This window comes from Triticum aestivum, chromosome 7B (genome assembly GCF_018294505.1).
Source record: "Triticum aestivum cultivar Chinese Spring chromosome 7B, IWGSC CS RefSeq v2.1, whole genome shotgun sequence".
Taxonomy (NCBI): Eukaryota; Viridiplantae; Streptophyta; class Magnoliopsida; order Poales; family Poaceae; genus Triticum; species Triticum aestivum.
The window spans coordinates 303030768-303048529 of record NC_057813.1 but is presented as its reverse complement, the minus strand read 5'-3'; the positions used below and the strand labels follow the sequence as shown (position 1 = coordinate 303048529).

At 43.0% G+C, this 17762-nt stretch overlaps 1 protein-coding gene across 2 annotated transcripts; it reads right to left on the bottom strand.

Moving 5' to 3' along the window:
- Positions 1-599: 599 nt before the first annotated feature.
- LOC123162926 (1-phosphatidylinositol-3-phosphate 5-kinase FAB1B) lies at positions 600-14112 on the bottom strand. 2 transcript variants are annotated; one of them, XM_044580698.1, is made up of 11 exons: positions 13116-14112; positions 11463-12167; positions 10831-10984; positions 10371-10715; positions 9386-10303; positions 8982-9310; positions 8790-8913; positions 8560-8718; positions 7003-8427; positions 2023-2286; positions 600-1357 (listed from the first exon to the last, which is right to left on the bottom strand). In XM_044580698.1, the coding sequence occupies exons 1-11, from the start codon at positions 13778-13780 to the stop codon at positions 1034-1036; spliced, it is 5412 nt and encodes a 1803-aa protein (XP_044436633.1). In that variant the 5' UTR covers positions 13781-14112; the 3' UTR covers positions 600-1033. The 2 variants fall into 2 exon arrangements, with proteins under 2 accessions (XP_044436633.1, XP_044436632.1); XM_044580697.1 differs by having other exon boundaries at positions 8548-8718; positions 13116-14111.
- Positions 14113-17762: the final 3650 nt, after the last annotated feature.

The following is a 17762-nucleotide window of genomic DNA, read 5'->3' as shown; positions in this document are numbered from 1 at the left end:
GGCGGTACATGGGCGGTTGTACCGGATTTCTGGGCTGGCCAGATTCTCTTCATGCTCTTGATGTCTAACTTGCACCGTAACTTCCCCTTGGTTGCTTCTTTGATACCACCTAAGCACACAAAGCATTTTCATTTGAGATAGTAGCCATGTCTCAAGTGGGTCAAAGGGGAGCTCAACAAGGAGAGAGTTAACCTTATTTTTGATAGCTCTCGCACGAGCTCTTGTCATTGGTCCAAGTGATGTCGTGAGAGATGTAGAATGATGCACACAAAGCATCTTCGTTTGAGGTAGTAGTCATGTCTCAAGTGAGTCAAAGGGAAGCTCAACAAAAAGAGTTAACCTCATTTTTGATAGCTCTCGCATGAGCTCTTGTCATTGGTCCAAGTGATGTCGTGGGAGATGTAGAATGGTCCATGGGGTTGACCACGGGATGCGCCGCATCAATGAAAAAGGTTAAAATCGTGATTTCGGGCCCCCGGGTGGGATGCTCCGCGTCAATGAAAATGGTCAAAACAGTGATTTTGGCCTCCCGCGGAGCCATGTTCTGACGTGTATATGTTCTCCACAGCTTGTTGGCATAGGAATCTTGACACGGGGCATTAGCACTAACTCGACTTTTATTTTGTTATTATATACACCACAGACGGCGATAGCCCCTCTAAAAATCAACAGACACACAACAACCACTTGTGCAAAAGAAAAAGGCCCAAATTTCTGTTCACATCTAGCCAAAATGGAAACCACCTACAAGACACGAGAAGGCACTTACACTTGATATATGTACCATATAGGCAACACAGGCAAAACTAATCACAATTGCAGTCGCAAGAATATACACATGTGATGGTTTCTTTTTATATTAGATGGAAACCGGCGAGTGCAATCTGATCTGTGCAAATGACCACAGGAGAATACAGTGCCCAGCCTGAAGATCATTTCAATGCCGGCCGAGTACCAAATTAATCATTTCTCATGACTGCAGTAGGACCAAATCCGGCAACCCCCATCCATCATTAACACACCGAGCGCCATGCTACTCTGGTGAAGCATTTTGAGAATCGTCTTCACAAATATTTGACGAGGACTGGTCTGGATTGATTATTGCAGGCATCCATTGCTCAGGAATCACAATAAAATAAGCAGACATTGCTTTCCTAAACCGCTTCTTGTACTGCATCGGTGAGACAACAGTTGGAGCGGCATTCTTAGGCCCACCTAGAATGCCAGAAGATTTGACCCATGTTTCAAGGTGCTTGTCCCATGTATACTGCCTCATGAAATCAATTATTCCCAGGACAAGCTCATGTTTCTCCTCATCAACACCCACAAGCAAGGAATAATCCATTACATCAATTCCCTGAAAGAAAGCCATCAGAATCAGTTGATAACTCATGTTTATACATATGTTTGGTATCAGTGTCAGTTTGATAATAGTTCTACTCCCTCCGGTCCTTTTCACTCCGCGTATTATATTTGTGTCAAGTCAAACTTTGCAAAGTTTGACCAAATTTCTATTAAAAGGTATCAACATCTATAATACCAAACACATATACTATGAAACTACATTTTATAATGAATCTACCCATATTCATTTGAAATTGTGAGTATTGATACTTTTTTCTATAAGTTTGGTCAAAGTAGGGATACTTTGACTTGAGACAAAACTTATATGCAGACTAAAAAGAACCGGAGGGAGTATATTGTACATATCTCACGTCCCCTGTCCACGCAGTGTCTAACATGTTGCCTAGTGCCCGCTACAATGTTATTGGTGTAAATCACAAATCCTGACAGAGTATATTCATGCCAGCATGAGATGCATGTTTCTTGTGGTCATTTGATGAGATGCATGAGATGGTCACATGAGATCTCATGTGATCACATGATATACACATGTGACACATGTTTTATAGAAGAAGAAAAAATCTAGTATCAAGTTGTATAAATCACGGTGGAAGTTATCCTATGACTTACATTTTCTTTGTCTTTATGAACATAAGTAATGCATTGATCAGAACTTACTGCTAGAAAAGAAGTGTCGTTCCAAACAGCTCTTTCAAGAAGGCGCTTCGCCTTGTTCCCGACAAAAATTGGCGACGTTGGCATTGCCTCAATTAAGTTCTGGTCAAGCAGGACCTTGTTCCTGCTGGAGTCTGCATTATACCTTGACCTTGAAGATCCCTTGAGATCATAAAGCCTCGTAATATTCCGTCCAAATAAGAGATTTTCCATCACAAGCAAATCCATTTTTGATTCCTTGCCACCTTTCAGATGCTTAATTGTAACCTAAGCAAAAGCATACCATTTTTAGTACTACCCAACCCTACCATAGAAAAGAAAAAGCTACGCCTATAATTTTGGGTCATTGGCTCAATGAACTCCAGCAAAAGCATACCATTTCTAGTACTGCCCAACCATATCATACATTATTTGAGAGTTTAATCCAGTCCCAAAGTTGCAAAACTTCCTGCGGACACGACTTGCAGGTTGCAAGATCTCCGAAGGCGTGTTCAAGGAAGCACATACTAGATCAAATAAAATTGTCGTAGGTGCATAACATATATTTATTTAACCAAAAAGACTAACAAAATCAATATGAAGCGCAACTAATATACCTCATTACTAATTACTAGATGCCCCAATGTGAGCTATGTGAAAAATGCAGGGGAATGGTTTTATGTATAATATATGCATGATTCTAAAACTGGAGAATCTTTTTGATCCCAACCCACCAGCAAAATTACCAGATCCCAGAAACTATCATATATTCATCTAAAAGTTCAAATTGTTAGTTACATTATGTTCCATGTATAGCCTGAATATTTTCCCCATTGTATGAGGGGTTTTCCGCATATTTACCACCTGTACATGTATATATATGCTGGCCTTTGGCCCCCAGAAAATACAAGTTGCATATTTGTTGGGGTCTTGTTGGTCGTCGGATGCGTATTTCTCAGGATGTGACTTTTGATGAGTCTCATCCTTTCTACCCGCGTCCATCTTCCTCGACCTTTTCAGCGAAGGATATCTCTTTCCTCACTTTTCCCGATACTCCTATCACTCTTGTTGAGTCCTTTCCCATCCGTCCTACTGCTCCTGCTTCTTCGACTACTGCAGATCCTCTGCCACCATCTCCTATTGTTTCCTCACCTCACTTATCACAGGATTACGTACCTTCACCCCCGGTGGCTTCCCCGTCTCTATCACCTGAGATTATCCCGGTGATTCCTCCTCGTATTCTTCCATCTTTTCCTCACATTTATACTCGTCGTCCGCATGTTGTGAATAAGTCTACTGATGCGCCATTTACTTCTCGTGTGCCATCTTCCTCATCTCAGCGACTCAGCCTACTTATGGCTTGCGTCCTTCTCCGCTTCCGCCTGTTGACCACCTTGGCCTTCCAAGCGCTGGCGCCGCTGTTCTTGAGCCCACTTCTTATTCTGATGCTATTGTTCACCCCGAATGGCAGCTTGCGATGGCAAAGGAGACTGTTCCTCTTGAGCGCACCGGCATGTGGGATCTCATTTCTCTTCATCCCCGTGTTCGTCCCATCACTTGTAGGGTCTACAAGGTTAAGACTCGCTCTGATGATTCTCTTGAGCACTACAAAGCTTGTCCTGTGGCTCATGGCCAGCAGGAGCATGATTGTGATTACGATGAGACTTTTGCTCCTGTAACCCATATGATAGTTATATTATGTTCCATATATAGCATGTGTATTTTCCACATTGTATAGGGATTTTCTGCATATTTACCACCTGTACATGTGTATATATACTGGCCCTTGCCCCCCAGGAAATATAAGTTGCATATTTCCTAACACAAATGATCATACCCATGTATAAAATGGAGAGCCTCGGAACGAAAATGTAATCCTTTTCTCTGGAGACTGTTATTGGAGCAGCTTAGTTGTATTGCATAGCCCATGGGGCAAATATATACACATGTAAAGAGACCTAGTACATTAGTTTGTGGTACAAGGAAATTTAAACTAATACGACTATGTAAAGAGACCTAGGCTATACTGAGACTGCATATCAAACTAGTAAAATGCCCGTGCTACGCTACGGAACAACATGGAAGTAGAGCCAAAAATAATTTAGCCACACTGTTATATTTTTAATCAAGACCTTCTAAAGTTACAGAAGAAACAACTGGATATTCCCTTTCTTATCACATGTATTAGTGGACATTTCAACTAATGCTAGTATACACATCATTATTCTACTTTGCAAGGTAGGCCAAAACACTAATGATATGTTTACTTGTTGCATATCACATTATCATTTTTATTTTTCTCCTATGTTTTTAATGTCGAAGTTTAGAACTGTAGTACATTCAAATCAACATTTGAGATCTTGTTGCATGTTTATTTTATCCCATTTAAAATGATATGCCCCATTGACAACATTCTTAAAAACCCACGCTTATAGGTTTGAACGGACTTGGAATCAACATAAGCCAAGTTGCAGCCTACCAAATGTGATGTTTGAATGTAGTTAAAAGAACTCGAGGATGGTAGATGAGATAATAAATGTGTAAACATATCAAAGATTCCGTGTCCAACATAATATTTCACATCATTTGCCACCCTAGGTTGCACAGGGAGATTAAAAAAAATATGCAATGAGAAAAAGGAAGAGACATAAAGCATGTTAATGAAAGGCGTCAGATAATAAGCAAAGACACATGGAAGTTACCATCAAGAGTGCATGATATATGGTCAACTTGCCACCATGAAGAGTCAATGAATTGGAATTTCGATGATTGCAAATATTATTTATTTTCAAGGAGAGGGGTGGGGGTTGGGGGGGTTGCATCTATCCATCTGATGCATTGAGCGTGGTGGTCCTCATGGCCTCCACCGTCATGGTCATGACCGATGTGAATAAGATATAATGCTCGCTGCTCACTGAGTAGCAAAATGCTATACGGCATTATGGCTCTAGAGGAGCTCGGGTGTGACTTCCGTGCTATGCTCGCACGGACGACAGCAGCCAAGGCCGATGTGCAGGATGCCTCCCTATGTCGGGTGCCCGTGCTGGCCGCCGCCTGCCCACTACCTCTGCAGTGCTCACCAATATTGTTGAGCCTACACACTGGTGGACCTACTTCCCGATGTCGTCCTGCATAGAGAAAAACTGCTTCGTGAAGCACTCCCCATCCAGGATGCGTTGGTCGTTGTCGCCTAGAATGACGACGCTCCCCTTGTGGTTTTTATTGTTATATTTCCTCTAAAAGGCTGGACGGGCCGGGCTTCCTGTCGGGCTGGCTCTAACTCTGCCCGAAAGGATAAGAGGCCTAGCCTTTTTTTTAGGGCAAAAGGCCTAGCTGAGACGGCAAAATAGGCCTCAAGCACAACCAGGTAGAGCCAGTTTTGGCCCAGTTCAGCTGCAAGGCTCTCTTCTGAACCCAACCCATCTGTTTTTTAGGAATTCTAAAAAAAAATCTATTTTTTTGGAAGAGCTCAACCCATCCAAGTGAGAGGAGGGAATTAATAAGAGGAGCCCCATTATGTACGCGATTTTCTAATAAAATACAACAACGTACGCTCGCATGCGTCCATCCACCGTGTTGCCGCTGCTCGCGTACGCATGCTGCACGCACGCATCCTGTATCCATCCCCGACGACGTCGTCCTGTCCTCGGATCCCCGCCATGCACTGCGGCTGCAGACCCCGGCCCACCGTTCCCACGCCGGTGGCCGGCCACACCGCCATGTAGTTGTTGCCGAGCACATATACGCACGCCGGTGCCCGCACCCTCCGATTCATATGCAGTTGTTCGCCCAGCGCACGCACGCGCGGTCGCCAAGCTCTCTTGCTGCTCGTGGTCGGGGTGTCCGCAATATAGACCGGGCTCGCTGCTGTGATGCTTCTCCTCCACGACCACGCCTCCCGAACGCGCCGGTGCTCCACCTCCACGACCACGTTCCCAACGCCGCCGCATCCTGGGCCTACCTAGCATTGAACAACGTCGCCGGGGATAGAGGTGGAGAAGCACCACGGCGTCTCGCCCTCTTCGTCCTTTCCTTGGATCCTCGCTATGCACTGCAACTGCAACTGCACACCCTGGCCCCCCGCGCCAACGACGGTGGCCGACCAGACCGGCACGCCGTCGTTGCCGAGCACATGCACCGCAACCTCCGATCCCTCTATCGTCGTTCACCAAGCACACACGCGCAGTGGCCAAGCTCCCATGCTGCTCGTGGTCAGGGTGTGCCCTCGACCGGGGTCGCCGCCGTGTGGTGCTTCTCCTCCACGAGCATGCCTCTCGGACGCTCCGATGCTCCACCTCCACGACCACGTTCCCAAAGCCGCCGCATCCTAGGCCTACCTAGCATTGAACAGCGCCTCCAGGGCCGGCGAGCCAACCGGCAAAGAGTTGGTCGGTACAAGCCTCGCCCTCGTATTGGGGTTCGCCATAGCACCAAGCTGAGCCCCGGCCCTGCCCGTCGTCGGTTAGATTTTGGCTGCTCGATCCGATTCCGGCTCGTGCCCAACCTGACCTGTGGAATTGTTCTAGGGAAGCAGCCGTCGCTGCTATGCACAGGTGGATGGTGGTGGTGGAGCGTCTTAGATTGGATAGAAGATGACGATTGGGGAGAGCGGCGGTCTAGAGGAAGTTTTTTTTAATGCAGAAAGCCAGCTGGTATGTTGGAGATTGTTATTATTTTAATGTGGTGGGTCCCACAGAGGTAGGAGATGGAGGGTGAGTGAACTCACCACCAACTCAAATCTTTAGAAGTGGGAAAGATAACTTGCATACATAGAAAAACTATTATTTGTACCTCTACCCTAAATGAAGTACTCCAATATTTGGCTTCACTTGAAAGACTGCAATATGTCATGCACGATAGAAACAACATTGTTTCGAAGCAAAATTCCACTTAGTGACCATTGCCACTAATCTTACAAGAAGTTTCTTCCCCATACTTAATGTGGAATACCACTGCTAATAAACATATATAAACAGGAGATTAAAGAAGGTGAGACGAACATACCTGATAGATTCCCAGAATCTTTGCAAGGCATGTAGGGCTTCCAGTGCTTATGGACTCTGACAAATACTTAAAATAATCTGGGCCGAACTGAAGGAATGATTCAAGCTCTGTTTTTGTGACCTGCTTTATAATAAATCTATCATCCAGAGATTTTGCAAAGAACACATTACTTTTGCCACCTTGTGCTCCCCATTTCTTGCATCGACTGATAGATCTTAAATAATCAAGCTCCGATGGACAACAAGACCTTCTGAGTTCTTCAAAGCTTTTTGCATAATAGCATGTCACAGTGCATTTAACTTTCCCAAGTGGCCCACCATCTTGAAAAGAAACTCTGGAGTGCAGTAGATCAGGAGCAAAGGACCCTCTACTGGAAGATATCGATGAAGCAAAATCATCAGAGGATCCAAAATCCTCAAATAAATGGAACAGGTTAAAATTTCCTGAATCATAAACAGGCAACGAAAGTGTAGAATCTGCACTGTCTTTATTTTGATTGCTCTCAACTGACATTTGAAAGTGATACACAGGTGAAACAAGTGCATAAGAAATAATACTAGTCGGTTCATCATCAAATACCGGGATAACAACATCATTAGCTCCAGTTGGCAGAAAAAGTCTTGCTCCACCTTGCTGTGATAGATCGCGAAACAATGAAATGTATACAGGATTGTAGTCGGCCAAGGTTCCAAATGTCGGTGCTGTGCCAGAGTTTGTGTTCAATGAATTATAAAATGTCATGTATGGCATTTTAAGGCAGCTTAGCAAGTCTTCTACTGTATCCCCAGACCTGACAGATGCAGAAGTGTGGCGTGGTACTGCCTTTGCTTGTTTTTTCACATCAGCAGCTGTACCTTGTAACAGAGCTAGTGGTTTCACCAGGCTTGCATCAGGAGCAGATCCATCCTCACCTCTCCATTTTGCACCCAGTTTATCTGAAATGTCAGTAGCTACTGGGAACTGACCTTCAGAAGAAACCCTACGAACGCCGTTAATCGATCCTTGATGATCTAAATGACCCCTGACATTAGCGCTATTTGCATGATTTATTTCAACTATTGTATCTTCAGCACCATTCAACTCTTCAGTATTTCTCGAGCAAGTTTCATTAGATTGATCATGCTGGTTGGTCCCCTCATCACCAGCGTAAAGTGCATTTGAATCGGTGCCCTTTGAGTTCTTCTCCAACTTTGTGTTTGTATTGGTATCAGCTGATCGATCATTGATTTCAGAATTATTACTTCCAACTCGTAGACTTCCAAGAGCAGCGCAATACTTGCCACCTGAGGTTGCTATGAAACTTAGGCGTTGATCCCACAAGTAACAAAGAAATAGTAGCTGCCTCCTTAGTTTGTTAACTTCAAGAATATCAATGAATAACTGCCCCTTTCTGATTTCCCTTTTCAGTAGATTCTTTAGTGACTCCTGAAGGTGAATGCTCCAATAATCAGAATACTACATTCAGTTTAGCTTTTTTTTTACAGAGCTTTGTGTGACAATGGTTTCTTAACAAATCACTAGATAAAAATAGTAAAACAAATTTACCGTGAAATCAACCTTCTCTGCTTGTAGGATATCTTCCAACTCTACTATGTTTTGTCTTAACTCAAGGATCTTCATGTTGCCATCAAAAGAGCCTGTAATTGGCCTTTTCTCTGAAATTTGATGGAGTGCATTCAGTACTTCAGTGAACAGGAGTTCAGCTGAATCAACCACCTGAGACATCTGACTATTAGCATCACACAGTAATTACCTCGTAAGTGAGCTAATAAAATTAAACTTGCTACCTCATTTGCTTCTTGCTCTACCCATTCCTGATGCTGGGAAGTAAAATCAAGTTTCGACGGAGGCAAATAGACTGAGTGAACCTTGATTGATGCGTATCGGAAGCAAGCAACCATTTCACCGAAACTGAAATACAAACATTTAAGACATGATTTTTGCCAAATTGATAAAGTGGAATGGAGATGAGGATATACCCATAAAAACGAAGGCAGTCCCTGTGAAGAGAATGACCACAGCTGGCTACCCTACTTGCTGCTGCATGATTTGAAAAACTAAGTTCCAAAAATTTACCAAAAGATAAGCCCCAGGCAGCATCAGACATCACTACTCTTTTAGTTGCTGGAGGGAGCCCTTTATCGCGCGGACAGCGTAAGCATCTATGCCACATCCAGATTTTACCATCATGTTCACCAGGTAACTTCACTATGAGTTTCCGCACTGATATTGTTAAGCTGCCTTGGGGGTGAACATAGCAATAAACATGGGCCTCTGGTGCCAGCTCACAAGAGAGACAACAATTGCTCTAAAACAAAATGTAGAAGTTATGTGAGATATAAAAACTATGAAACAAGTATAGTTTCAAAGACCTTGGTCTAACCTGATCAAATAGCTGGTCACGCAAAAACCTGCCTAAAGGTTTGTCAAAGTTACCATAATATTTTATGCGAAGAAGGTGTGGCCGCTCACATATAGCTTCTTTCCAAACACAACGCGAGGACAGAGAAACTAATATACTCTGGTTGTCGGCAGGGGATGCTGGAATTTCATCCCTTTTTACTATTGAACCGTCATTTGAACTGACATTATTATAAGAAACTTGTAAGTTGAGAGGAGCAGATGGCTTAGCCGCTACCTTGGCACCATTGTTGGCGTTATGGGCAAATGAAAGATCACTTTCAGCAGCCACCAAATTTGCAGGATGAGCAGGCAACACACTCAGGCCATTAGCCAGTGGATGTCTATTGGTTTCAGGCTGGAGTTCTTCAAATTTCATTTTGCTGCCAACATCTCTAGTACAAGCAGGACACTGGCAGAATGAAATTCTCGACTGCTGAACCAGAGGATCATTATATGATTGAGGGTCCATACCAAGCAAACAGCCAATGTCTCCAGTTTGGTCATTGATTTGAACTGATGATGCTTGGGTAGAACCAACTCCCAATCTTTCCCAGCATTTGCTATCAGGGAAGGATGCTGCAGCCATTTGGTCCATCATTTTAAAACCATTGAATGTAAAGTCATCCTTTTGAATATCAAATGCTTGCAGGTTGTTGTTGGGTGATGAAATAGTAGGCATTTGCAAAATAGGTATCGTTGAAATGGATCTATCAGCACTGGAAGGTTTGTCCGGCAAAGCAACAATAATCGGCGACTTAAGAGGGAGTTCTGGCAGGGTTGCACCTTCATCTACAAGAAAAGATGTTTCAAGAGCCAAGTGATAGGCTGCGAAGACTCCATATTGCACAACATGCTTCACTTTTTTCAACTCATCCCCATTAGCTCCTTTTAGCAAGATCTGCAGAATTAGATATACTTAGACAGGACCCCAAGTGTTATAACTAAGTCAACAACAGAACACTTACTGTAAAACCCAAGGGCTTTGGACAGCCTTCAAAAAACATAAGGGTCTTCAGCATTTTCTTCCCACCTTCTCCAGCAGTCCCATGCTCTTCAATATACTTCTCCACATGGAATAAGTCACAATTCCCGAGCTTTTGGGATGACAGATAATCAATAGAGGGAACTATCTGAGCACCAGTGCAACGGGATATCCGTTCCAGAAGTGGTCTTCTGATATTCAAAACAAGTGAAATGTTTTTCTCCAGAAACAAATCCTGAGCATAACGAGACACAGATTTCTCTACCAATACAACACTTGGTTGGTGCGCTTTGATCTTTACAACTGCCATTTTCAGATAATCCGTTTCCTAGAATACAAAAAGGCATGAAAATGATCGCCATCAGCAACGATCAATCTATACCACACTCTCAATGCACTTTGGTTTTACAATTTATGCATGAAAACATAATCGTGGGTAGTACCTGCTGCAGTAAGGTATCAAAACTTGAAAGCAAATTCGATACACGCTGATATTCAAGTGCACCACCAAGAATTAGGATTCGTGGCTTTTCCTTCTTTGTTGACATGCGCCGATGAGCAACATTCTTCTTACAAACAACTCCTCTTACAACCAAGCTGGAAATGAAGAAGTTTACAACCAGACACAAAAACAATTAAGTTCTTGCCTGCAGCACTAAGGAAATGCACAGAAAGGAAAGAAACGATGAAATCTCAAGTGCTATAACTTGAAAAGCTGCTGCCTTGGCGCAGTGGTAAAGCTGCTGCCTTGTGACCATGAGGTCACGGGTTCAAGTCCTGGAAACAGCCTCTTGCAGAAATGTAGGGAAAGGCTACGTACAATAGACCCAAAGTAGTCGGACCCTTCCCTGGACCCTGTGCAAGCGGGAGCTACATGCACCGGGCTGCCCTTTTTTTTATAACTTGAAAAGCCAAGGTTACCAGCAGTAGCACTATATGTTATTTACATTATAAAGTAGTGCCATATTGATATGAGAACTTCATAAAGCATTAAGCAAATGAATGCTAAAACACATAAACAAGTAAAAACCACCAGATTATGTGAAGTGATACATGGAAGAGTGAATCTGTTCACCTGTCACTTGGACGGCCACAAGCCAAGCATTTCACCTTTACATAGCCACCAGGGTCCATACGTCCTCCTTTGCTGGTATCTGGTCTCAAAAGAGATGCGGCTTCCCAAGACAAGGAGGTAACTATATCTAGCCAACTCTCATTGCCAATTTTATCACCCAATTCTATCTTTTCAGCTTGAAGAAGTTGGGCCACCAATGCCCGAAAATGCCCATCAACAATATCTTTCATGGCTTTCTTGTGTTCCTCAGCAGATTTATCTCTACTTCGACAATGTCCACTGCTGAAGCTGTTTGAGCGTAGATAACCCCATTCTCCTGTGGCATCCTCTCCCTCCTCATCATCACATGGAGCACCATCATGGTCATCCTCTTCATCCTCGGCTTCTGGAGGTAGCCAAAGTGAGCTATTGTTTTCAAAATCCACAAGTTCATTTTCTAGCACTTCCATGCCATACAACGAAGAAGATCGAGCATTGCACTCCTCAGCATTATCAATGATATGATCACCAGTCTTATCCATTCCCTCAGAATTAACTAAGGTTGCTGTATCTTTTCTTGGTGATGCAGAATCTTTAGCAGCATCATTGCAAACAACTTGATGATCATCAAAACACATAGGCCCATTGTACTCATCAGAGTTTTGTAGGTGGTGTACTTCCGAATCAGAGCGGAAAATTGTGTAGTCGTCATCTTCATCATCACTCCTAGTAGAAGAAAATAAATGTTGAATTAGTCACAGGGATCCAACTAACAATTTTGAAATACAGTCTTCCTTTCTTTTGTTGAGTTTGAATGATAATTCCTCCGCGGAGTACTTCTTACTCCCTGAGAACAGAACTTAAACAAGTAAACTTATCCAAGATCTGGAGACCTTATCATCTTGTAAATTCATCACATCCTGCTTATCATAAAGTAACCATATACTACGATTATGTCAAGCATTTTCACTGCTTCTTGCTACTATCAATGGCACAAAGGAGCATGAGCACGGTGCCGGTTTAAGTCAACGAGAATGAAAAGCATAAAAGGAACTAATCAAACAGTAATTTCAATCTGTGCCAACTTGGTTTCAGGATGGTGATGATCAACAGTGCAACTGATTCCAGCCACCCTTTGTTAGTTAACCAACAGTGAACAGCTTATGAAATTTTGTGTTCTCTACAGAAAACACTTATGAATTTCAGGTGTGCTTATGTCACATTGCTTATCGTGAATCTATTTATGTGGCACACTATAATAAAGCAAACCCCATATGAATAGCCAAAAACAACTGTATTTTAAATTTGACCAAGTATTATTCAAAGAAATCCTATATTCAAACAACACAGGAGTTCCATTTTAGGCATGTAAAGCGATGTTAGTGGGCAAACTCTCCAATATACAGTAACAAAAGAATTCAGGTACTGGGAATTGCATCCAAAAGGAAAAATATTTGGCCAAATAAGTAACTGCATCTAGCCCTATCCAGCAACACAGGTATCATACCTCAGAAGTATGGTCTCGGCTACTGATTGGACAACTAACTCAAACAATCTTTGTTTGTCGTTTGTCAACGATAATGTATGAAGTTAGTGTAGTTTAATTTCCTTGAGAAAAAAGTTAGCGTAGCTGATTTCGTTGGCTAACAAAGCCAGAAGCCTAAAAAGGAATACCTATTCAAGCAGAAGTTGAATGGATCAGGCGAATTGTCCACATAAGCCGCATGCTCCATGGCCCCATCCGGCTCCATCACAGCATGCTGCAACTCCAGAGAAGCATCGAGCTCGCCGCAGTTGCCCTCGCTGCCCACCGACCGTGATGCAGAGTCAGTGCAGCTGACATTCGCGTAAGACAACAACTGGCCGTTGGTCACCGTGCTGCTACGCCCGGTGGAACATGACTTTTCGTTCCCCGCACTCGTGGCCGACGGCGACGGGCTCGACAGCTGCGCCACATCCCTCCGAGTGGCCGCCTCCTCCTCCAGCCAGCGCTTGAAGCAGTAGTTGCAGACCCTGATCCGCTCGATGTCCTCCCGCGCCGCGTCGCCCGGCGAGCGGGGCACAGAGTTGGCCGTGCAACGGGCACAGAACACGCGGCCGCAGTGGCGGCAGTGGTGACGCCGATTAAGGATGGTGAACTGGGCATCGCAGTCGTAACACACCCGGCAACTTTGGTCCGGCATCCAGAAGTCTCTGGACAAGTCATGCGGCTGCGCCTGTAGCACATCGGCAGCAGCAGCAGCCTTCGGCGCAGGCGGCGGCGAGTGCTCTCCCCGCCGCGGCATCCGCGACTTGACTGCTCCCAACAACTCAACGAGGCGCCCCTCCGGCGATCCCATCACCCAGGCCTTTAGCTCTCCCACCCTTCATGCTCAGCACAGCAGAGACTCAATTCGCATGGCCCTCGCCGCTTCCGAACCAGGGGCACTCCAACGCCGCACGCCGCCGGATCAGAACTCAATCGGCAGCACCCCAAGCTCGGCACGAATTCGGCAGCGCTGGATCGAGCGGGGGGCAAATGGGAATCGGGAGGACTGATTTTATTTTTATTTGGCTTAAGACAAAGTGAGGATTTCGGATGGGATTAGGAGGTCACGAGGGTTCCAGACGACAAACGCCACTCGCGCACGGGGCTGGACTTGCTCGAACGATGCGGATTCACGGGGCACAAAGGTAGAAAGGACGGGACTGTTTGGCTGAGTACACACGCAAAAGTTACTCTCCCATAAGGGTACATCTAGGTTTTGTCCTAAGTTGAAGTTTAAAATTTTGACCAACTTTATAAAAAATAGCAGCATTTATGGCACTAAATTAATATCATTAGATTTGTTTTGAAATGTAGTTTCATAATGTACTAATTTAATGTCATCTATGCTACTACTCTTTTCTATAAAATTGGTCAAAATTTTAAAACTTTGATTTAGGACAAAACTTAGATGTACACTTATTCACGGACGGAGGGATTACGTACTTAGTTGTAAACATTTGTCATTGTTGTGTCCCCTTCGGTCCGTCTCAGCAGAAACACATGCATCGATATTTCATTGTAAACATTTGTCAACCAAAGGCAAAGAGCTGTTTTATTGCATAGCTTTGTGTGGTAACTTTTTGTTAGAGCGATAAGGTTACCAGGTGACACGCAGTCATAGCCACGGCGTAGCATGTCTTATCTAACCGATATATTTGAACAAGCATTAAGCATTACACATCACATTGAGAACCACTAACTAACTGCTCGTGAGTTGTCACATTGATATACATATTCTAGTGGTTCAACAGCAGTAACATAGACTCTCAGAATAAAGGATTTTCTGCAGAGTGACGCGCAATGATCCATAGTTTTGTATAGGGTTGCCACGACCCGGTCCTTGATGAGGGCCCCAAATCTTTGTACTTTCTATGTCAGCCCCTGAATTAATAGCTGACAATAGAGTCGACGGTGTAATACCAACAATACATCACATGTCATAGTATTACATCGTGGATCCAATGCTTTACAAAACACACATGCTTAGCCCATGGGATAGCTTACAATACAATCATGCAGCGGAGATAATATTCTCGTCTTGTGGCATCCATCTACTCACAGGCAAGAGTTGAGCATAGCATCATAACTCTACTTCGTACCTTCCCTTCAATACGGTAAACATGCAATGTTATAAGTTGCAGCCCCAAGGGTCAATACATTTACTGTATTGGCAAATTCACGGTTCACTCGAAAGCATGTTCACCTATATGGGGTTCAAGGCTCTTTGCAGAAAATAACTTTGCCCTATTTTAGTAGTGGTCTACTCTAATAGCTGGACATACTGTCTCACACAATAGTTCGGGGTAGATCGCATCACGCAATCACCCATAATGCAATTTGAGTATGTGGCTCCCGTCTCACACGGTAACCCGAACTGAAAGCACAAGTGCTCCCTGGGTGATTTTGATAATTAATGTCAAAATATCTCTTGTTGGACTAATGCTTTTATCTAGTGTATTTCAGACAAGTTCAACAATGGCGTGGAAAGGACAAGAGGATGTGGAACCCCTTCAAAATGCTAAGGGCACATATTGGCAAAAGCTCAAGACTCTTCATTTCTATTTTAGTGATCCAAGATCACATTGAGTCCGTAGGAAAGCCAATACTATTAAAAGGGGATGAGGTGTTGCTTAATGGCTTGCTTGCTCAAATGCTTAGTGATATTGCTCCAAAGCCCTCAACCACTTTTTCATTCCAAATGTGTCAAAGCCCTAAACTCCAACTCGGCCCCATCGATCCACTCCATCCGGAGCCACCGAGTTCATATGACATAGCCACTACCAGAAACCCTAAACAGTTCAGTCACACCGATACGAATCTCGGTCTCTCCGAGATGGCCTTGCCAATTCTCTGTTGCCTATTGCAATTATTTCGGTCTCACCGAGTGATACGTCCATTTTGCATCATGCTTTCACAAATTTTTCAGAAATTTTATGCCCCAAGACACTTCATTAACCATAAAGTGGCACTTCTCCCAATTCAAGACAATATTAGTTTCTTCACATCTCTGCAAGACTCGATCAAGGTTGCTTAAGCAATCATCAAAAGAACTCCATACATAGAGAAATCATCCATGAAAACCTCAACAATCTTTTCACAAAAGTTAGAGAATATAGCAGTCATACATCTTTGAAAGGTAGCAGGTGCATTGCATAAACCAAAAAGCATACGTCTATAAGCAAAGGTACTGAAAGGGCAAGTAAAAGTGGTCTTATCCTGATCCTCTTTTGACAGGTATTTGAGAGAAACCAGAATAACCATCTAGAAAGCAAAAATGTGTATGTTTAGATAGTATTTCTAACATTTGATCAATAAAAGGTAGAGGGTAATGATCCTTTCTAGTAGATTTATTTAATTTGCAGAAATCAATTACCATTCTATAACTTGTAATAATTCTTTGTGGGATCAATTCATCCTTATCATTAGGAACTACGGTAATACCTCCCTTCTTAGGGACACAATGGACATGACTTACCTACTGACAATCAGCAACAGGATAAATTATACCTGCCTCCAGAAGCTTTAGTATTTCATTTCTTACCACTTCTTTCATCTTAGGATTTAACCATCGTTGATGATCAACAACTGGTTTAGCATCTTTCTCCAGCTTAATTTTGTGGTGGCATAGAGTGGGACTAATGCCCTTAAGATCATCAAGAGTATATCCAATAGCAGCATGGTGCTTCTTTAGAGTTTTCAATCATTTCTCTTCTTCATGCTCTGAAAGGTTATCACTAATAATAACAATATATATCTTCTTTTCATAAAGATAAGCGTATTTCAATGTATCAGGTAATTTTTTAAGCTCAAACACGAGATCTCCCTTGGGTGGAGGAGGATCCCCAAGGATTTCAACTGGCAAGTTGTGTTTCAAAATAGGTCCCTGTTTAAAGAATACTTCATCTATTTCCCTTTTTTCATTCATAAACATATCATTTTCATGATCTAGCAAATATTATTCTAAAGGATCATTAGGAGGCACGGCAATAGAAGCAAGACCAATAATTCCATCTTTACTAGGCAATTCTTTATCATGGGGTTGTATATGAAATTTAGCAAAATTGAAATCATGAGACATATCCCCTAAACCAACAGTGACAGTATCTTTTTCGCAGTCTATCTTAGCATTAACAGTGTTCAAGAAGGGTCTACCAAATATAATGGGACAAAAGTCATCTTGTGGGGAAGCAAGAACAAGAAAATCAGTAGGATATTTAATTTTCCCACACAAGACTTCAACATCTCTAACAATCCCAATTGGTGAAATAGTATCTCTATTGGTAAGCTTAATAGTAACATCAATATCTTCTATTTCAGCAGGTGTAATATCATGCATAATTTCTTTGTATAAGGTATAAGGTATTGCACTCACACTAGCACCCATATCACATAAGCCATGATAACAATGATCTCCTATTTTAACAGAAACAACAGACATGCCAACAACAGGTCTATGTTTATTTTTAGTATCAGGTTTAGCAATTCTAGCGGCTTCATCACAAAAGTAAATAACATGCCCATCAATATTATCGACCAAGAGATCTTTAACCATAGCAATACTAGGTTCAACTTTAATTTGCTCAGGGGGTGTAGGTGTTCTAGCATTACTCTTACGTACCACAGTTGAAGCTTTAGCATGATCCTTTATTCTAACAGGGAAAGGTGGTTTCTCAATATAAGTAGTAGGAACAATAGGATCAACATTATAAGTGATAGTCTTTTCTTCAACTTTAATGGGTTCTACTACTTTCACTTTAATGGGAGGATAATATTTAAACCACTTCTCCTTAGGG

Bases quoted from the DNA above. Each gene is read 5' to 3' on its own strand.
- LOC123162926 (XM_044580697.1), bottom strand. From the start codon at position 13,780: ATGGGATCGCCGGAGGGGCGCCTCGTTGAGTTGTTGGGAGCAGTCAAG. The intron at 10,985-11,462 runs GTGAACAGATTC...CTTCATTTCCAG, and splicing joins TGTGGCCGTCCAAGTGACAG to CTTGGTTGTAAGAGGAGTTG. The intron at 8,428-8,547 runs GTAAATTTGTTT...ATTCACCTTCAG, and splicing joins CAGAGAAGGTTGATTTCACG to GAGTCACTAAAGAATCTACT.